The 21,981-nt window shown below is 47.6% G+C and overlaps 1 protein-coding gene across 1 annotated transcript; it reads right to left on the bottom strand.

Moving 5' to 3' along the window:
- Nucleotides 1–56: 56 nt before the first annotated feature.
- Nucleotides 57–20,244, bottom strand: PLOD1 (procollagen-lysine,2-oxoglutarate 5-dioxygenase 1). Its single transcript, XM_064172239.1, has 19 exons — nucleotides 19,824–20,244; nucleotides 15,480–15,571; nucleotides 14,903–15,039; nucleotides 13,838–14,001; nucleotides 11,147–11,259; nucleotides 9,488–9,551; nucleotides 8,312–8,409; nucleotides 7,908–8,009; nucleotides 7,678–7,809; nucleotides 7,290–7,411; nucleotides 6,530–6,634; nucleotides 5,959–6,084; nucleotides 5,099–5,240; nucleotides 4,443–4,556; nucleotides 4,091–4,156; nucleotides 3,615–3,719; nucleotides 3,075–3,221; nucleotides 2,233–2,358; nucleotides 57–1,959 (listed from the first exon to the last, which is right to left on the bottom strand). The coding sequence occupies exons 1-19, from the start codon at nucleotides 19,903–19,905 to the stop codon at nucleotides 1,804–1,806; spliced, it is 2,193 nt and encodes a 730-aa protein (XP_064028309.1). The 5' UTR covers nucleotides 19,906–20,244; the 3' UTR covers nucleotides 57–1,803.
- Nucleotides 20,245–21,981: the final 1,737 nt, after the last annotated feature.

Below are 21,981 nucleotides of genomic sequence, written 5' to 3'. Positions count from 1 at the left end.
CGGCGCACCACGGGAGCCGTAGTGCCGAGGCCCCGCCGCAGTAAGCAAACACAGCCTCACGGTGGGGTAAGGCTTTAATGCGAGTGAGCGTACAGCTCCTGCCCCCCTCGTGTGAGAGGCTCCTCCTTAACGCCAAGCACCGCACTAGGCACGGGGCAAATGCAACAACCTAAGTGACAAACACCAAAGCAGCTGAATAAATACACCTTTTTGACATCGGAGATGGGCCTATCTAGTCCCTTCCCTAGGTAACAGATGCTTCTGGGTTTCAGTTAACAAGATTGAGTATTGGTTTACTTTTCAAACTGATTGTCCCTGCCTGGATTTTCTTCCCTTGGGCACCTATGAGTATGTAGCCTTGAAATAGACCTAAAAAGTGCAAGGAAAGCAGTGGAGGAAAGGTCTGTGTGACCTTCCCCCGGGGTGTTCAAAGTGTACAGAGCACCTTGCCAACACTGGCACATCTAAAGCTCTCCTGCCCACATCCCTGCCACCCATCCTGGATAAAGAGCTCTGCACTTGTCAGACAGCAGAAACTGGAGACAGAACTAAGAGAAGGAGTTTTTACAACCACGATGTGAATGTACTGCTTGTAAAATGTACTGGTCTGGCACAGCCGGAGCAGAAGGGCATCTGGTAAGCAAGCAGGTACCTCCCAGGCACTCACAGAAAGGCTTTCTTCCCTTTGCCTCTCCAACCCGGGTCTGGTCTAGGCAACACAGACTTTTACAGCTACCAGTTCAATCACAATCCACTTTCCAACCACTCCTTTCTATCAGTCCCAACCCCATTGGAAAGTGTCTGGAGTGGAGTGTTTTGCTTTGGCATCTCACATAATAGAAACACTGAATAATTATTTATCCTAAGTACCCAAGAAAGCTCTTTGATGGCCTCTTCAAATTAAATGCAAAGAAGATTATCTTTTAAATGTCTGAGACTGGAATGAGGCCACCGAAGACCATTAGGACCTCTGCTTAGAGGTTTTGACAATCTCAGGTGCGATAGAACAGAGACAATTCAGCAGCAAAGCCCTGACTCATCAAGCTGTTCTCAGCCTTCCCTTTCTCAGTTTTACACATACCAAGAGGGTCTGATCCAGCCTGGGCATGCATGCTCCTCTCTGCTGCGCTAACAGACCTCAGTCTAACCCCAGAAGTGAAATGCCACCAACCCACCTTCCTTTAGCTAACTGGAAGCACCTACATTGCCACTGCTGCTGCTTGGAACTTTGTGATATGCTTCCAAGGACTGCAAGGAGGTAAGAAATCAGAAGATCTTCAGGCTCTATAATCAAGTTTCATCTGGTAAGATATTTAAGTGTTGTGACTCCTGGAGCCAGCTCCCTGATCGCTCTGTATTTGGAATAGTTTCCAGGAATTATTGTCTAATGTTCAGTCCCGTATATGCTGTGGATGCAAGTGGGATGAAATCTCCAGCTACTTGGAGAGAGAGCTCGTGACTTGCCTCCAAAAAGTTGGATTTCCAGTCTAGGAAAGTGTTTTTGTAAGGCAAACCAATCAGTGATGGTTCAAGTAAATCACATTTCCAAGAACCTTTGGATGAGGAGCAGAATCAAAAATGAAGGCACAAAATCTCCTTCCGAATTCTACAGAATGTCCCTAGATGTTATCTGCAGTATCAGAGAGGGAGATCTTCCAGTGGTGGAATCTTAAAATATTGATAAAAATCAATATCCAAATAGCTTTGATTAATGCCTTAGAAACTCTCAGCAGCATTCCCTGTTTCCACTCCAAGTCAGCAGTGAGAAGGGCCAGGGAAAGGTCCTTGCTGTGATGCACGGCTCTAAGGGTCAAGAAAGGACACTGCAATGTAACGGGTTCCCTTGGTGGTTGGAAGACCTTCGTGATAGTGGGTCAGGCGGCCTGGGTGCATCAGGGTCCACCCCTTCCGAGGAGCTCGAATGGAGCAATTGTAGCGCAGGAACCGGCAGCCTCCTCCCTGACGGAAACAAAACAAGAGACACATCAGCTCGGTAAGAGCACCTCAGGGAAAGGGTCTCTGCCTCTCCCAGCAGCCCTTCTGAAAACATATGAAAGTGCCTGGGGAATTCTCCTGTGTTTTGATGCTTTGAAAAAATCCTTCTACCCTAGCCCAGCCATTAACTGCAGTCCTTGGGGTGAAGAAACCAGACACAGGTAAGGGAAGGGACTTGAGCTGCCTGGACTGCTCAAGAGGCTGTACTGCACTGCCGACACGCTGGCAAACACTCACCTCGTAGTCTATTCCAACTCGGTTCAAAGCGATGTTTATGGTAAAGGTGGAAGCATCGTGATGGGGCATTAAGGAGGGCTGCTCGTCAGGTTTGTAGCGAACTACAAAGGCTAGCTCAAACTGAGTCTGCAGGAGAGAAAACAAAGTGCACATCTGCCAGAGGGCTACAGCAGCCCATGGTTACCAAGCTGCAGAGCAGGCTGCAGTATTTAAACTGCATCCCACAGCTATAAGAGAATCACAGAATCAGTCAGGGTTGGAAGGGACCACAAGTATCATCTAATTCCAATCCCCCTGCCATGGGCAGGGACACCCTACCCTATATCAGGCTGGCCAGAGCCCCATCCAGCCTGGCCTTAAACACCTCCAGGGATGAGGCCTCAACCACCTCCCTGGGCAACCCATTCCAGAGTCTCACCTCTCATGGTGATAAACTTCCTCCTCATGTCCCGCCTGAACCTATCCATCTCCAGCTTCGCTCCATTCCCCCCAGTCCTGTCACTCCCTGCTAGCCTCAAAAGTCCCTCCCCAGCTTTTTTGTAGGCCCCCTTCAAATACTGAAAGGCCACAAGAAGGTCACCTGGGAGCCTCCTTTCTCCAGACTGAACAGCCCCAACTCTTTCAGTCTGCCCTTATAGGAGGAAGGCACCCATAAGGCAGGACAATGTCACTGGGAGTGGTGTATTCCCCAATGCATGTATTTAGGTCATGCTCCAGTGCCAGTTTCTCCACAGTGAGGGAGGGTATGCATACTGCTAGAGCACTCTAGCAATCTCTTCACAAAGCTTCAACTGGTGGAGGTGCTGAGCTGACCACCAGTGTTGATGCTAAGGTGTGCATACCTTGGTATAGTATCCTGGGTACAGTTTCTCTGTGATGGGCGCAATGTAGTCCAGAAGAAACTTATACCACTCCCTTTCAAAGCCAATTTGGTTCATGTGTATGTCAATAGTTGGGACATTCTCATATCCTCCTTGTATTCTGCTGTCCTGAAACAGAAGCATGAAAATACTCATAAGGATGGGAACCCTGCACTTCAGGAATAAAAAGTGCTTGGCTTTGGTAGCTACAAATAAACACGGTGGTTATTTATCAGAATTTCCAGGATGGAAAACTCACTTCAAACAATAACTTAAACCTAAACACCATTACCATCAGGAGGGCTTAACACTGTAGCTTCAGAGGACACCAAAGAGGATTCAGAAAGACTAATTCACATTTAAGAACAGCAGCAAAACTCAGAGAGTTAATTGAAATCAAAATTAAAGTATTGCCTCCAGTTCCCTGGTTTAACTGTGGGACCTACAGGAGGCATAGCTGCCACCCAGTGTGCATGGACAATGGTGTGACCCAGAAGTCAAAAAGCTCCTGCTTTTTCTTACCGTGTTGTCACCTGTGGACCACTGGCCATAATGTTCCATTTCTTCCACCAGCTGATCACAGGCAGTGTCAGTGAATATGGGGAACCAGTAAACATCTGGGCAGGGCTGCAGAAAGCAGACAGGTGAGAAAAGCAGAAACCAAGGCAGGTGCTTGAGGCAAAAGGATTCTGACCAAAGTGACTGTAGACTGGGTCAGTTTAAGTGGCAAGTAACTAAAATATTGAAGACAGAAATGAACTAAAATATTGAAGACAGAAATGTGTATTTTGATTCATGTGCTCCACTTCCACTCAAGAGAGCTGGAGATGCACTTCTAGAAGAATGTAGCTCTAAAAATATTTTCAAGGTCCTGTTTCCTCTGGATCTGAAAGACTGCAAGGTCATGCTGAACTGCCCCAGAATGACAAAAGTGATGACACAAGCACTGTGCTGATGCTACTGTCCCATTCTGATGGACAAGAGAGATGTTTTCTTACCATTTCTACCAATTTCCCTTTCAGAGCTGCTGTGTAGTTTTCGTGGATGTACTTTTCTCTCCAGTCCTGCAGTTAACAGATAAGTGAAAAAGTCATTTCAGTGGGTCTTTCACTGCCTCTTCAAGCAGGCCCAGGTACTTCTGCAGCAGTATTGCACAGGCTCTGAAGGGCCAGATGTTATGAAGCACATAAATACCCTCTCTTTACATTCTGTGCCCCTGCTCCTCATCCCACCAGAGATTACATTATTACATTATCAAAAAGCCTGGACCTTCCCTGTTGGTTAAAATAGTCATTGAATCTTCTTCCCATGCCATAACACTAAGCCTGCTGAGCACACAAGTTATCTCACCTCAGGATTGCTGAATATTTGCCAGAGGTCGTTGTGGAGATGAGTTGTCTGGTAGTTCTCCAGGGACAGTATGTGTCCAAACTGATGCCTATTTGTAAGGTACATAAAGACTCCCTGTAGGACAGAGGGAAAAACGATCAAGCTTTGTTTCCAGAACTCAAATTTCTCTGAGCCACTATGAAATACAAGCACTGAAGAGTTCCCCAGTGATGATGGTTCTGTCCACACTGTTCATTTACTCATTTTTTTTCTCCTATGGACCTTCAGTTCAGCCTCCACTCTGAGTATGAGGAACTTTGAGAAGTTACAGCCAGAGTCATAACTCTGTGCCTCTGGTCAACCAGGTTGGAAGCAGAGCAAAGCAGCTGCTGTGAAATCAGGCTGTTCCTTCTCACCCTGTCAACTCCATTTAGAACAGCCCTGAGTAACCCCAAAAGAACAGCCCAAGAAGAAAAGTGTAATCCACAGTTAGTGGTCCCTGGCTCTATGTGGCTTCACAGCAAGCAGAAATGTCACACTGTTCCAGGCCTGCACAGCACTGGGTAACGCCAGTTCATCCTGTCCCATGCCCTGGCAGAGCTGAATGCCTTGGAACTGCTTAGTTTTGTCACCTCTGCCATGCAGCATTGCCCTGCCAGCCTCTCTCCTTGACTGACCTGATTGCGAACGTTGTGGCAGAAAGCCATGTCAGCATCCAGCTTGCCACTGTGGAACAGGTCTGCCTGGTCAAGCTCCACTCGCAGAGCCTTAGCTTTAACCATGTAAACGCTGCTGACATAGGGAACGTTCCAAAGCCCTCTGAAACACAGGGGTAGGAGAGTAAGACTCCAAATACCACCAAGACAGAAAACACTGGACTTGACAGGAAGGCAGATAGCACTGAGGTATCAGCCAGGCTTGACTCAGTGGGCCAACTCAGAACAGTAAACCATACTAATAGGGACTGTCATTCCAGACAAAAATCACTTATACTGCCCAGAGCTTTTAAGCTGCACAAAAGCTAGAACACTGTGAAAGCAATTCATTGCTACTGTCTTTCTGCTAGGGAATAATTAATGCTTGAATCTCTTCCCAGAGAGATCAACATTTATTTTTTTCCAGTGATTTAAAAAAACCTGAACCAGCCAAAAGTACATAAGCTGATCTCCAGCATTTATGGCACATATAACAGCCTGGGAAAAAGAGAGCCTCTGAAGAATATGAATGAGCCAATATTTTGTGAATCTTCCCTTCAAGAAAAGCTATCTGATAAAGATTAAACAGCACTCTGCAGGATTTTAGGGCTCACACTAACCATAATCCATAGGTGGGAGAACATGTCACGAGTAAGATGAAGTCATGTCAGGAGTCAGGACTCTCAAATCCCTACTCTGATCATAAAATAATCTGTCCAAAGTATGTTATAATCTCTGCTCAGAGGAGAACATAGAGGAGCTTCCAAATGGGAAGCTTCTTTTCCATTTCTATAGGCAAAGATAGGGATTAGAGCAGCAGGAAGCCCTCTTTGCACACTCACACCCTGCGCCTCTGAACAATATCCACGTAGTCTTCCGAGCGGGCGTAGTATCCATCAGGGCTCAGTGCTCCCCAGAAATTTGACCACAGCTTCTCGTGACGGCTCACCAGGGGGGCAATCACCAGCCTGTGAGCACGACAGAAAAAGGCATTGCAGGACAGGATGTTACCACAGGAAGAAAAAGAAAAGATTTACAAAACACAGGACCACAGGAGTTAGATTCTTCCTCACACAGTTGCTGCTGCTGTTAAGTCTGTTGGGATAAAACTCCATATAAGAAAGGACACATACAGTCACAATCTCTCATCCAACTGCACCCCACATCAGGTCTCTTAGAATCCAGTTTGTTCTAGTGACTACATAAACACAAAACTAGGGATGATTTGCATAGAGGGCCTAAAATCCAGGAATTACAACTACAGTAAAAAAACATCAAATAAGAAGGGTTTGTCTAGCATTTAGTCTCTGACACTGCCCCCCTAGTGCCTTACACGTCTCAGTGACAAAAGAGCTCACTGTATTCTTCATGTGAAGGATGGCCAGTAAGGGTGGCTCAGGCCAAAGAACTCACTTGTTCTGTTCAATGAGGATCCTCAGAGTCTCTGTGTTCTTCAGAACTATCTCAGCATCCAGGCTAAAGTAATACTCACAGTCAGGATCCTTTCTGCACAAATCCCTATGGCCAGAGAAGAACAGTCACACCAAAATCCTCCAAAAGCAAAGAAAGACAAGAGACAGAACACCAGTAACTCCTACACCTTGTAGGCCAAAGATCATTTTCTGAGTAACAGCCCCAAGAACTAGCAGAGTACACATACGCAAGACTCAGGATCCAACAGCAGCCTCTGGGACACAGCCAAAATCACAGTTAGCAAATGGTTTCCTCAGCTCAGACTGAAGAAGTTCCTGTTTATGGTTGGCCCACCTCCAGTCCTGATCTCACACAGTGACCTGACCACAGACAGGAAGATACTCTGCCACTAGCTCTTAGTTTTACTACTACTCTCCTGCTCTTCAGAGATATAGGTGCATATTCACTGTGCTCTGCGACTGGGCACATACACTGCCTGATGAGAAGGCAGCCCTGTACCTCCTGCCCTGACAAAGCAAAGGACAGGGAGAGCTTTAGTTCCGAGCTTGGAGAAAGGGAGCTTCTAGCCAAGCTCATTTTTTTTGCAATATCTCATGGGTGATGATAAGAAGGTGGAAAGAAAAAGGTGACTGAAAGGAGAAAAGCATCCACTTGACAGTGACAACCCTCAGCAAAACCAGACTGCCTCAGCTTGGACACAGGCTGGCTCCCAGCTGCCAGGTACGGCCTCTTCACTTACATCCCCAAGTTGCGCGCCTCAGCATTCTCCACCTCATCATATGGTCCAATCACTTTGACAGAGAGATATTCTTTGCTATGCTCCTCAACAAAAGAGTCCACATCCTTCCAGTGATGCTCCTCCTGTGCCAAAGAGAAAAGCAGTTAAAATGGGCTCACCCCAGGCTGCTGAGCCTCCCGTTCTTGAAAATGTCAAACCAGAGGAGCAACAGTGGTTCTCAGTTCCACATCTTTATAGCTGGGTGGAGCTATCTGATAGGTGTCACTGCAGCTAAGTACTGGGATTAGAGAGCCTGGAAGTCTAGCCAAAGGTTGGAAAGGTGCCTACAGTACAGAAGGTAGATTTTTTCCCCCATATGCTAAGACCACTGCAGGCCACCTTTACTTACGTGGTTGTGAATGAAGAGCTGGATTCGTTGCTTTGGGTAATGAAGGTTACGAAGCCGCAAGAAAAACTGGGAGAGGAATGGGGTGGGCTGCTCGATGAAAATGCCAATCACGATCAAGGGCAATGCCTCATCCTACGTTCAGTGAGAAGAGAAGTGGTGGCTCACATCAGACACAAAAGTTCTCATTGTAATTGTGCAACTTGAGAACTCTGAAGAGACATCAGCCTTACCTTAAACCCTGTGAGGCTTCGCAGACCTTCATCACACACAGTGCAGCCAGTCTCGAACGTCCATATCTGAGGGATGTAGTTCCCCAGGTAGTTCAGCTGCAGCTGCAAAAGGCAATTTGCCACGTTACACATGACAGGACAGCAGAGATTGTTTGTGTCCACTCCCAGCATAAGATCACATCCCTTTGTTTACTTTCTTGGACTAAAGAATTTGAGAGGCAGGGTCCAGTTACACACTGATCTCTGAACTAGACTCATTGTGCTGCTGGGGGCCTAGGCCACTTATTCTTTCTCAAGTATAAATGCACATGAGGGAAGTCAACATATGGGAAGGCAGCAACCTGACACACCCGAGCTGAAAAGGTCACTTTGCTGCAGATACAGATCTCAGGACACCCACTTACCTTCGTGGGTCCATTTCCATGAATCACCACAGGCAGAGTGTCATATAACAAGTTTCTTGCTCTCACTCGTGAGTTTTCAAACTTCAGAACCACCTCATCTGGAAATGAGAACATGCCATTGTGTTATCAGAGGAAGGCTTTTACTGATAACTAGCAGCACAATGCTTCATTTCTGCTGAACGACTGCTGAAAGCATAGATGTGGATAACCATGCACCAGTAGTTTTAAGGGCTACAGACCATGTCTGGAAAGGAGAAAAAATGTACAGAATGATCCTGTGAGGTGAAAGGAGGATGGCTGCAAGCTGGAAAAAGAATGCAACTTGCAGGGCTGACAAATGTGCTGTCTGCCAATTCCCAGTAGAAGGCACATTAAACAGCTTCCAAACTGGCACTGACAGATTGTGCAGCGAGGAACTGCTGTTTGATGGCCAGGGAGGGCTCAGGCCCTTCTCACCTAAACTTTTTAGGCACCTGCTGTCTTTCTTTTTCATCCTTGATCAAAGTCCACCTTCCTGGCAGAGATCACCCAAGGTGGTGACCACACCTCAGCACGACCACACAAAATCCTTTGGCAGACAGCGTAGCTTCAGTCTGTCATTGCCACAATGAGCACAGGAGCCAAAACCTCCCCTGCAGTTACAATTTTTAACCTATCTTGGATAATGATGGAGTGGTGCAAGATTATGAGGCAAAAACATCAGGCAGAAATGTCAGGAAGAGTAAGTGAATCACTTCTGCCAGGTCTAGCATAGTCAGGTCAGAAGCCTGGTATGGACAGTGAGCACTCTCAGGCAGTATCTGCTGTGTCTCACCTCCTGTGGCATTCCAGACAGTTCTGAAGTGCAAAGACAGGCAAGCCCTACACGGGGCTGTGTGTTAATACTTGCACTGGAAGTCCCTCCCAGTTCCAGCCCTCAAGGCTAATACAATCTGACATGCTTGGAGATCAAAGTGGAAAGGAGGCGTAAGATGGAAAACCTGATCTGTATGCCCTCAAGTAAAGAGGGAACTGCAGTGGAATTGCAAATATATCCCAAAATTCTAGCAGAGGCTTTTCACTGAAGCTTACTCTGCAGGGACAGGTATTTCTGAAATTGAATCCCTTCAGCCACCATTTTATGTCTGGTGTCACCATACAGTTGCATTCCAAGGAGAACAAGAATTTTCATCTCACCTAATGCTCCATTGAGGTTTTGGAAGATCCGGCTTCTTTGGTCTAGACTGATGTTGATACTTGCCTTTAAAAAACAAGATAAAGAACCTCAATTAGAACACAAGTGAGCATGTGAGAGAGCCTAAGCTGAGCAAAGACGGATCATTTTCATACTCTCCAAGCTTTAAAGCCTAGAACACTCCCAGCTAGTCCTTGCTTACACTCAAATCTGGAACAATTTGCCATTCTCTAAACCATTTTAAACATATTGTACTTGGGAAAAGCACACAAATAAACATTTCAAAGCTGCCATGGGTGTGCCAATAATAACATGCAGTCTATTCATGAAGCACAGTTGTAGCAGAGTCACATAAAACCCACGTGTAACATGCAGGAATTCCAAGATAGGACAAAAATCTGCTGCGATGACAGTTTGGCTGCCATCTATCCACAGGGCAAGTGTTGCCCTAAGTACCGGTGTCCAAGTAGAACACAGTAAGGGTGCCAGGCTACTTGTGCAATCTCTGTTTTCATTCCCTCTGATTGGATTTTGTCAGACTAAAATCCAGCCCTGACTCAACAGAGTTCAGTGTCCCTCCAGGCATCCGTTAGGATTGATTGCTGGAAAAGACGGCAGGGTGCTAACATCTGCTGTCTGAATGCCAAGTCAGTGGAATTACTCAGCCTGTGTGTGGCACAGGGCCAAAACTGCAGATGAGAACATTAAAGGAACTGCTGATGTTACAGGAGGACAGGCCATCCTCAGATTTGAGGAAGTAGAAGAGGTGCAGCTGTTACGAATGTTTTACCAGCTCTGCTGGTAAGAAACAGCAACTCCTTCCCTAACCAGTCTGAACGCAGTTTCCTTTTTTCACTGCTTCCTCCTGACTTGACTGTTGTTCCCATGCATTTGTGGTGTCCCTCGGGGCCAAGACTGCACTGAGTAGTGCAGAACTGGGCAGGGACAACAAAAGCAGAACCATCCCTTGGGCTGCATAATTCAGCCAGAGCACCACACTGTGCTGGAATGGCAGTGCTTCAAGGTCCAGTCCAGGCTTCTGTATGATGCTATGTGGTGTGCTACAGCAGCTGATGCAGACTTTGCTGTGCAGAATCTGGAGGTGTTTGCAGAAGGCAGAGGCAGCCTCTTTGCTCCAGCAGACTGTGATGTGTATGGTCTCCGTCCTGTGGCTAAAAGAGCTGTCCCTTTCATCACCTCAAGTCTGCTCAGGCTTCACCTACCCCTTTAGCCAAAACAAACCTTAAGGCCAGGCTGGAGATCTCCAAGGCAGCACTGCACGGGACAGATGCACACCGGAAATCTGGCTCCCACAGCCCCTGGGAGCAGGCCAATTAGCTCTGCCCCACTATAGCCTTAAACATCTGCACACAGACACCAGTACGAGTTTCCAGTCAGAGTTGTTTTAAGATGCATAGCTTCCCATTCACATTTTAAGCTTGAAGATAGAACCAGCTAACAGCAGAACAAGGGGACAGTGGCTAGAACGTAACTTTTCAGACAGCTACTGGCCTTTCACGTGTAAGGATGACAGAGCAGTAATTAACAGTCAATATATATGTGTTTAACTTAGTTCACTCTCACCAGGAATACTGCACAGAGGATTGGCAGCAGTGCTTCTCAGATAATGCCTCCAGATCCCGAAGTACAGCTACACTTACTCTTTTCTCTGGATCCAAGAAGACGTTTGTATAGAAGAGCTGGTCGCTGTCATCATCTCGTCCTTTCCACTCCTCCACAAGCTTCTTCAGGTGTGGAGCATAACCTATGAAGCCTGCGGCAACAAATGGGAAAAGGTGTTTCAACAGTACTCCTGTACACACACACACACTCCCAATTCTTTCCTGCAGTCTCACTTAATCCAGTGAGACACTTTGCAGGGTGCAAGACTGCTGTAGAGATGCACCAGCTCTTAGCAAAGGTGTGTTTAGACTGCACTTTCCAACATGGAATGACAGCAGCATTGTGCTAGTTTGAGGCTAGCTGAAATATTTTAGTGAGAGGAACTAGACTGTAGGCTGTGAAAAGGAAACAATGGTGATGGCTACTTCACTCATAGGCTTGCTGAGATGTATAAAAACAAGAACACAAAACATAGATAATGCAGTGGCTGTCTGTTGCAGCTGGTGCCTGTTCTTTTCTCCCTAACCTGCTTTCTGCGTAATTAATCCTGCTTTCTACCACTCCCTGGTCGATCCTCCAAACTCACCTTGCACATAAGGCAAAGTCCAGGATAAGGTAGAGGGGTGGAAAGAGGGTGGAAGGGTGGTTGGGAGCCCCTCCTGGGGACTCTGGTTTCTGGGAGGGCTGTTGTGTTTCTGTATTACCTTTATCTTGTATATAGAATCATAGAATCAACCAGGTTGGAAAAGACCTCCAAGCTCAGCCAGTCCAACCTAGCACCCAGCTCTGTCCAATCAACTAGACCATGGCACTAAGTGCCTCAGCCAGGCTTTGCTTTTAAGCACCTCCAGGGACAGCAACTCCACCACCTCCCTGGGCAGCCCATTCCAATGCCAATCACTCCCTCTGGCAACAACTTCCTCCTAACATCCAGCCTGGACCTCCCCTAGCACAACTTGAGACTGTGTCCCCTTCTTCTGTTGCTGGTTGTCTGGGAGAAGAGACCAACCCCACCTGGCTACAGCCTCCCTTCAGGTAGTTGTAGACAGCAATGAGGTCCCCCCTGAGCCTCCTCTTCTCCAGGCTAAACACCCTCAGCTTCCTCAGCCTCTCCTCACAGGGCTGTGCTCCAGGCCCCTCCCCAGCCTTGCTGCCCTGCACCTTCCAGCACCTCAGCATCTCTCTTGAATTGAGGAGCCCAGACCTGGACACAGCACTCAAGGTGTGGCCTGAGCAGTGCTGAACACAGGGGCAGAAGAACCTCCCTTGTCCCACTGGCCACACTGCTCTTGAGCCAGGCCAGGATGCCATTGGCTCCCCTGGCCACACTGCTGCCTCATCTTCAGCTACTATCTACAGCACCCCCAGGTGCCTTTCTGCCTGGCTGCTCTCCAGGCTGTATATAGCTGTATATATAGAACCACAGAATCATAGAACCAACCAGGTTGGAAGAGACCTCGAAGATCATCCAGTCCCACCTATCCCCCAGCCCTAGCTAATCAACTAGGCCATGGCACTAAGTGCCTCATCAAGTCTTTTCTTGAAGACCTCCAAGGACAGTGCCTCCACCACCTCTCTGGGCAGCCCATTCCAATGGCAATCACTCTCTCTGTGAAGAACTTCCTCCTAACATCCAGCCTAGACCTACCCCGGCACAACTTGAGACAGTATAGAATCAGACAATCATAGAATCAGTCAGGGTTGGAAGAGACCACAAAGATCATCCAGTTCCAATCCCCCTGCCGTGGGCAGAGACACCCTACCCTATATCAGGCTGGCCAGAGCCCCATCCAGCCTGGCCTTAAACACCTCCAGGGATGGGGGCTCAACCACCTCCCTGGGTAACCCATGCCAAGCTCTCACCACTCTCATGCTGAACAACTTCCTCCTCATGTCCAGACTGAATCTCCCCACCTCCAGCTTTGCTCCATTCCCCCCAGTCCTGTCACTCCCTGAGAGCCTCAAAAGTCCCTCTCCAGCTTTTCTGTAGGCCCCTGCAGATACTGGAAGCCCACAAGAAGGTCACCTGGGAGCCTCCTCTGCTCCAGCCTGCACAGCCCCAACTCTTTCAGTCTGTGCTCACAGCAGAGCTGCTCCAGCCTTCTGAGCATCCTCCTGGCCCTGCTCTGGACACACTCCAGCATCTCCACATCCCTCTTGTCCCAGGAGCTCCAGAACTGGATGCAGTAATTCAGATGGGGTCTCAGCAGAGCACAGCAGAGGGGGAGAATCCCCTCCCTGGCCCTGCTGGCCACACTTCTCCTGCTGCAGCCCAGGCTCTGCTTGGCTTTCTGGGCTGCAAGCGCACACTGCTGGCTGATGCTGAGCTTCTTGTCCAGCAGCACCCCCAAGTCCCTCTCCTCAGAGCTGCTCTCCAGCCACTCACTGCCCAGCCTGCAAGCTGTAAATATAGAGCTGCATTCCTTAATTTCCAGCTTGGCTGAGTCTGGTCTGGGTGATTTCATAATAGTGGGGGTGTGGGTAACACCCAAACTGTCACAAGCATCAAACCTGTAATATTCAGTGCCAGAAAAGCCCAGACACCCACACAAGGCTCACTGCAAATGGAGGAGGGATAGACATCAGGTTTCTATCTGCTACTGGCTGTTCACAGCTCCATCTCCTCCTGCAGGTAAAGGGCAGCAGCACTGTGAGCCTTTCCACTACAGCAGTTATGTGCAGGGCTTCAGTTTGCACCATTTTCTATAAAGCAGGAACAAGGGTCCTACCTCCAGAACCCAGGAAGCGCTTTCCATCTCGCACCTGAGGGTACTTGGCTTCCAGCTTTCTGTCGGGATAGATGTAGTTCTCTGCTGAGAAGACCACCTTGCTTTTGGCTTGTTTGAACTTCTTCAGCAGTTCTGTAGGGCCCGAAGCAAAGAGGACATCATAGCTAGAGAAAAAGACAAGAAAGGGACAGAAAGGAACTGGAAAAAGGTGTCAGCATGAAAAGCTTCCAGGAACAGCTATCTTGTGAAGAACCAATTCCTTTCAGCTCTTCTTCATGGACTACACAGGCCATGCTTTTTACATCCTTCAGCATCCTGCCACTTCCTGATGAGCTGCCTGAAAATCTTCAGGACAAATCTATCCTGGAAGTGTCCGGTCACTGGATGCTGCACTCCAGCTCCTGTCGGTCCAGTACAGGGTCAAACTAGCTCCCAAGCAACACTCCCGGAATGAGAACTGCATTTTCTGCAGGAAGATTTGCAAACTTCAGGATCATTTTGGCGAGTGGCAAATTGCTCATTCCAGAGATTAATTGTCCCTGACTTCCCACACACACATACAGACATCAGAGCCATGGGAGTCAGAGCCAGATACAGGGATCCCAGCCTGTTGCTGAACACATGAAAAGGCACTGAGCCTCCAAACTGCCCTTTTCTCTCCCCACATTTCTCTGGCAGACTAATTCTCGGTTCTCAGGTTTGTGTTGCAGCCTGCCTCACCGTACCAAACAAATAATTCTGGTAAGAAAGGCCTGCCTGGATCCACAGATATTGCTGCTCATTCTCTGCAGAGGCAGACAAATTCCACCTTGGCAGACACAGGTACAATGCTATCAACTTTATGCAAGAGTCAGAATCACTCTTCTGATCAGACCTTCCCAACTGCCACAGATTCAGCTCTGAGCAATTCTCAGGCAACAGCAGAGAATTCAAGGTGGAAAAACCAGAGGAGGTCTGCATACACCTTCCCAAAGCAATCTACTGCACAGTTTGCTTATTCTCAGTAAGAATCTGTCCAAAGAGCCACCTGATTCAGTTCACGGCAAACACTTCTCAGTTCATTACCTTTCTACAAAAAGGATGATTACGTCTTTCTTATCTGCATACTGCTTCAAAGCTGACTTCAAGAGACGGACCTTCTGCCCACCTCCTGCTGGCTTCTGGTCATCTCCTCCCTGCCATTCCTCATCCAGCCCCAGCACCTAAAGAACAAGCACAGGGTCACTTTTCCAGCAAGACTCGGGGACAGACCAGACCCCACAACCTTAGCCTCAGTAACTCTGAGTGCAAATCACACACATCAAGACAGACGGACTAGGTGCAGGTGGCAGCCCTTGACCCATTCTCTGAGATGGGCAGTTACAGGTAGCGATGGAACAAAGCACTCTCAGCAGCAGGGACAGCAGCACTACTGTACTGTGTGCAAAAGTGACACTTCATCAGGAGCTATGGACTTCATCTCAAGCCAGCACTCAGGATGGGATCAGAGACTGCTACAGAAATGCCCCAGTCACTGCTTCTCAGACAGCAAAGTACACATGTCCTCTCAAGCTTTTCTTTAACCACTTTGTGGCCAAGACTTATCCATTCCACACTTCAAAATTCCCTTTGGCCAGCCACCATCAAGGCTGCTAGCCATCACCTGGACTTTGTAGTTGAAGAACTGGGCTGATCTTCTGAAGCGCTGGAACCCCTCAGTCTGCTTGGTGGCAACAGTAAGGACCAGCAGGTTTCCTGCAGAGGGGAGAAAGCACAAGAGACACATTCAGCCTGCACTGTTTTCAGAGCTAGATGCTTTGTACTAATAAAGAGTCTTTACTACTAGATACTGAGCCAAGGTATGGATCAACAGTCTTAGAAGTACTTGACAGATTTGACAACAGGAAGTCAAAATCCAACCATTAGGAAATAAAGTGACTTCCCCAAGCTGATCATGCATCCATTAATAGCAGCCAGTGGCCCCAGCTCCTGTGCAGCCACAGCTGCTCATGGACACAGGTTACATCTGCTCTCCAGGACATGACAGATGTGCAGGTTCATTTCAAATCAGGCAAGGGTGGTAGTCTAGCCATGGAGCTACCACATACTGCTGAGGAGAAAACAGCTTGCTTACACCCCAGCCCGTGAGCACTTTAGGTGTTCTCACGGGCCATGAAATTTCAATCTCCCTCAGGAAGAAAAACAACTTCAAATTCTACTTAGCTGCTGCCTGGATTTTCTGGGGGCCAACTCAGCTAAGATTTGTAGAAGGAAAAAGAAAGTTTGGATGTAGCCAATGTTTCACTGGAGGAACTAAGGGAGGAACTATCACAGGGGACAGAAAACAGCAAAGACCTCCTCAAATTCTAGTGTTTGCTTGATGAATCCCAAAGTAATTGCAGCACCAGAGGCCAAGACTGCCCCTTTGCAGCACAGCTTAGAACTTGGGCCTGGGTACAACATGAGAGATTATGTAAGGATACAACTTCATTGCCTGAGTTATGAGGTAGAAAAAGAAATTACAATGTAGTGGGGTTTTTTGCCTTGCTATTGAAAGCTACATTTCTCTCACACAGAGAATGAAGGACATGAATCTCAAAAATAAAACCCCAGAACTACTACAAAATGCCCATTTGGAAGTCATCCATTTAGTGCTATTGGCATCCTGTTCCCCACAGTGCTGCTTTTCTGTCACTCAGCACTTCTTGGGTGTAGGAAAGAGTAAAATGAGGCTGAATGTCATTATTCACCCTCCATGACTGCTCCAATTTTCTGCCACATTCCTGAAGTGTTCTCCAGATCTTTTCATACATACACAACATGAATTTAATTCTGCCATAACTCCTCATTTGTATTCTACTCCCAAACTTTACTTTTCATTTCCAGTCCCTTAAAAATGACAAAGGCAAATCCTGAAGGTCTCTTTCATGAGTTTCTCTACACTACCACTGGAATAAGAATTCTTTCTTCATTGTAATCATTAAATGTTGTACTTCATCTTAATGCTTCTGCTTGTATAGGCTCTGGCAACAGGGCTTAAATGCAAACCCTGGCCATCTGATTTTACCATCAGAAAATACCAGGACAAACTGAAAGCATGTTTTCTTGGCTGGAGCAGGCCTCTTTTGGAACAATTTTTTTTTCAATGGATGTACCAGATGCATCTTCCCAGTGTACCCAAAGTGATACTCTGCCTGATCTTAGAGATTTAGGAGCTGCAGCTAGAGGTGGACAGGACAAAGGCAGCAAAAGTGCAAGACTCCAAGTTAAGAAGAGAGTGGATGTTCCCAAGGAAACTCCCCAAATCCTTTACCTGCATCAGAATAAAAAGAGAGGAGAGAATGTGAACAGTCAGTGGACGGTCAGGCAGACAGACCCAGGACTGATAAATAAAACAATACGAATCCTGCATCTGTGCAGATTTTAAGACACATGAAGTGCATTCCTAACCCAGTTCCTGCTGCACACTCCAGTGCCTTGTGTCCTATCCAGTCAGAGGGTGCACACAAATCAGTAAAATATGTATCTCCTCAGGGAATTTGTTAAAGCCCTTGAAGTTTTCCAACCATGCAATGGCATGCAGTAACCCATGGCTGCTCTGAACTCTGAGCAGGTGAAGACCATACTGCCAGTGAAGAGGGGGGCAAATGTGGGAACATGATGACAAACAACAAATTCTAGTACCTGAAAGGAGAGAAGAAAGCATCTGATAACAATAAAAGAAGGAAAGAAAAGAGTCTGACTGCTATGCAGTTGTTTCAGCTCAAATTGTCAGGCATCTCCCATTAAAGAAAAGCTTCATTCATTTCATGCTGCCACCCCAAGAAAGCAACAAACTGTTTATGATGTGACCACCAGAAGTTTGCTGGGGAAGCTGTGAGAGCTAAAGGCTCACAGGGTTGAATGGAGAGAGGTCCCCTATTTCTAAGGCAGAAAAGGTTTCACTGTGCAGGGTGGGAACTCACTGGAGCATGGAAAAGCCAGCACGGAGAAAATTATCCTGCCTAGCAGAATTCCACGGTACAGGAGTGGTCTGTGGGGGTAGGACTCAGAGACGTGAAAGTCAGTTTTTGTTCTGTGAAATCCCTGCAGTAGCAAGAGCTTTCCATCCCAAGAGACATTCCTTCAGCCTAGTAGTAGAAGCTTGTGTTGAGCTATGCTGCCTCCACTCCTTCTCCTTTAACCCTTTTTCCTCTTTCTCAAAGGTTCTGCTGCACACTGGTGCAGCTCAGAGGTATTTCCAGAGACAGAGCAGTAACCTTTCTAATTCCAGTATTACAGGCAGGCATTTTGAAACCTCCAGAAGCAGATTCAAGCTTCCCTCTTTTCCATGTCCTGTTACTTTTCATATGTAGCCTGTTCTGTGAAGCTGAGCCTCCTGTGCCCAGAGACCCCTTGGGCCATGCTAACAACTAGAAATCATACAAATATATTTAATTATGGTATGGCAACAAAATATCAACACCATGGTTAACAAAGCAAGCACTGGACTAGGAACCAGGGCAGCTGATCTGTACTGGTGTGCAACAAGGAGCCAGCCTTGCTATACCTCTGGGTTTGACCATCTGCTGAATGATGATAGAGAACATCTACCACTTTTGTGAGGGTTTTCAGCACTGTAGATGCAAATGCTCCTGTAGCGGTAAAGCACTGGACCAAGGGCTCTGAAATCAACCCCACAGTGAAATGATTGGGTAGATTTCTGTGTTTATACAGAGAGTAAAAATCAATGATGAGTTCACCAACAAAAAACCTGACTCCAGAGGAAATGCACTGCTGCAGCTGCATTTTAGGACAAGGGATGAATTTATGCCTAGGCTGTGCTTTGGGAACTCTTCATGTGCTGCTTCCAAGAAAATGCCATTCATACTAGGATCAAATGGGGAAAACCAGTGCACAACTTATGAGTGGATAATATAACCTCTGGATGAAATTCACATTTACCTCTTAAAAAAATACTTAATCAACTACAAATAACTCTGCTTAGAACTTCTGCAGAGATGTACATGAACACACAAGAGAGAAGACAGGTATTGTTATTTTCCTGTTACTCTGGGGAAGCTGAGGCATAGAAAAAAACATTTTTTCTTCAAGCCATGCTAGAAGTGACAGGTTCAGAAAGCAGTAAATTCCAAATACCTCCTCCTACCCAACAAACCTCATTCTCTTTTCCAAGCACCCAGTCTGGTATCTCTAGTGTGCTCTAAAACCATGGAATGTTTGGAGTAAGGAAGGCAGGACAGCAGAGAGAAACCAGTTCCTTACTTGTATTTGCCTAACAGTTACCTTAAATGCTGCAGTGATTTTGCTTTAGTTATGTTACTGAAGAGCTCCCAACACTCCCATGAATACACATGAACTAAGATATACAGCCAAGGTAACTACAGCAAAAGCACACACTGTGAAGTGAAATATGCTAGGGAACAAGAGGAAATCAGCTGTTAATTGCCACTTCTCTAACGAAGACAGAGATAATTATCCAAGCTTCTTGGCAAAGTGACAGCGCATGAACCTCTTTGTCAGCCTGGCTGACACTGTAGCTGTCCTACCCCTCTACTCAGCTACCAACTGCTCTTCAGGACACTGCTCACACGGGGACAGGCTGAGGCTTTTTTGGAGCACCTCGGATCTCAGGCCAGCCTGGGATCAAACATTCTCTGTTACATAAGTTCAAAAGCAGAATGCGCTGACCCAGGTGGGATATATCCCAAGGGATTACAAGCATTTTACTGGGATGAAATGGAATCCAAGGCTTTGCCTCGCACAGCTCAGTGCTGTGTCTGACTAGCAACCGAGGCGCTCAAGAAGCATGTGCAGAGGACACCCACGCCAGGCTGTGCCCTGCCTCCAAAGTCGGCAGCGGGCTCCAGCTGCCGCCTAGGGGCTCAGACTCTGCAGTGGGCACCGACCTGCAATGCCTTTGAGCTGGACTGGGGCGCTAAGGACACAGTAGCCTCAACAGCCGCCGTGCCCGTCCGTCAGTCTGGCCATCAACCCCCCCACTTACCTTCTTGCTCTGAGGCACAGCAGCACTCCGCCCCGAGCAGCGCCAGCACCGCCCAGGGCAGCAGCACCGCCTGAAGCACCATGGGGGCGACTCCGCCGTTGAATCCCGAGCCAGGAGCCGAAACCGACCGGGAGCGCTGCCTGAGGGCCGGACCCGGCGGAGGGCAGCTCTAGAAAGCTCCGGGACTGCTGGAGCTTGTGCCACGCACCAGACCCGCCCGGCGGGGACGGGCAGCAGAAGCGGGGAGGCGACGGCTCCTCCTCCCGGGCCTGCCCCGGCCCCCGCAAGAGGCGGGGAGGCAGCTGGGGCCGACGTGGGAGAGACAGTGAGTTGTGGGGCTGAGGCTTGTGCAAGGCACAGGAACATCTCTGCCTGTTGCAGGAACGTAGAGCCGGTAGGGTTTGATCCCGGAGCTGCAGCAACTTTATCTGGGGTGCGGAGTCCAGCGAGCCTTGCTGTGGGGCACTGGACAGTGGCTTCGCAGAGGAGGAAACCTACAGTAAGTGAGCCTGGGTAGGAGGAGAGGATTGACTTTCTGGTCAGCCTCATTTAGTGCTGGGCTGCATCTAGTCGACATAGTCATCAAGTGTGGAAAAAAGGCAAAACAAATGGATTATGCACAGCTCTGGAATCTGGGGTCCCTCATTAAATGCACAGCTTCTTTCCAGCTGTCATCTCAATCTTGTGTATTTCCTTGGCAAACACACAATCTGCTGCAGTCTTGTCTCCTGTGCTAATTGCTTTTCCCTGGCTATATATATGTCTTTAAGGGGTTTATATTTATCTCTCTGTCCTTGTGCTGGATCCTCTTGCTCTAGCCCTGGTGGCTCACCCCACATCTTTCTCTAGTTTATTCTGCCTAACCTCCAGAACAGACACAAATAAACCAGTCTTATAAAATGACACTTTTAAAAAGAACAGTTGGGTTTAGGGTCATTTTATACTGCAGTGAATGTGAGACTGACACAGGGAGTCCCTCCAGAGCCTGCTCAACACCAGGTGAGGAGCTACCACCACGCCTCACGTGAGGCCCTGAGCAACACATTATTTCTGCTGCAGCAAACACCTAGAAGCCACTGTGCCTTTTGCTTGGGCACTGTGTGTAATGAACCCAACTCTGCTTCCATTGATCAGGTCTGCTGTTTCTGTCAGTAAAATATCCCTTTAAATTAACAGAAATCACAGACTATGGGGTTCAGATTTTCAAACCAAACCCAAGAAGGTATGATCCTCAGGAAACAACTAAGCATGTTAAGAGCCACACTGTAGCTAACTAATATCCTTCATGCTCTGTAATAGCCTCCTCCCAAAATACTACCATTTGTATGCTCACTGAGAATATTCTTGAGTGTTTTCAGAGCACTTTTGTTTCTCTCCCCAGAGCAGGATTTCCCTCATAATTACCAGGCAAATGGTACAGCCCTCCTGCTCAAACGATGCACTCCAGGCAGCAGTCCAAGGAAAGACTAGTTCTGCCCAAGATGGTGATTTCAGGAAACTTCCTTTTGCAAAGCTGCCAGTTTCCCTAAATAAAATAAAAGAGACTTCAGTACTCTGTGGGCCTAGACAAAGCCCCTGATAAATCTTTAGCAGCCTCAACAACTTAAGGCAGGAGCAAAACCAAAGGTTCCCAGCCCCTCACCTTCAAACCTCAGGCTGAGAGCTGTGACTGTAGTGTCTGGAGTTTTAAAAGGGGCAAGTTTCTCATCTTAATGAAGTTAAATCTCTCCCTTCTGAAACGCAAGGGGGTTTGCACAGTAGAAATCAGGAGTGTGCCACTGTTCACAGCGCTGCACTCAGGCTGTCCCTGTTTGACAGCTGTTTGCATTCTGCAGCTACGCCAACCCAGCAGGCATGGCTTTGTTTCTATATTTGCACTGCTTTGTGTGCTCTGGCTGGAGTCGGCTGCTGTCTTTGTAAAACAGAGCCAGCTGCCAATGCAGATGTTGCAGTGAGTACGTGCAACACGTGCTCCAAGTAGCTACTTCCTAACACCCGAAAGCATCGCAGTTTTAAAGCAGCCTCAAGGCGCTCCAGACCTTCTGGGAAAACACAACCCCTCTGAAACAGGCAACCAATAGGAGCTCATGCAGCGTCTTTACAGACTGCAGTGTAGCTCCCTGCCTCCAAATCCAATCGTTCATATGCAGGAAGAAGT

Source organism: Pogoniulus pusillus, chromosome 36 (assembly GCF_015220805.1).
Source record: "Pogoniulus pusillus isolate bPogPus1 chromosome 36, bPogPus1.pri, whole genome shotgun sequence".
In the NCBI taxonomy this organism is placed as follows: Eukaryota; Metazoa; Chordata; class Aves; order Piciformes; family Lybiidae; genus Pogoniulus; species Pogoniulus pusillus.
This window is presented reverse-complemented; position numbering and strand designations above follow the sequence as displayed.

Bases quoted from the DNA above. Each gene is read 5' to 3' on its own strand.
- PLOD1 (XM_064172239.1), bottom strand. From the start codon at position 19,905: ATGGTGCTTCAGGCGGTGCTGCTGCCCTGGGCGGTGCTGGCGCTGCTC. The intron at 3,720-4,090 runs GTAAGAAAACAT...TGCTTTCTGCAG, and splicing joins AAGGGAAATTGGTAGAAATG to CCCTGCCCAGATGTTTACTG. The intron at 2,359-3,074 runs GTATGCACACCT...TCTCTCCTGCAG, and splicing joins ACCCAGGATACTATACCAAG to ACTCAGTTTGAGCTAGCCTT.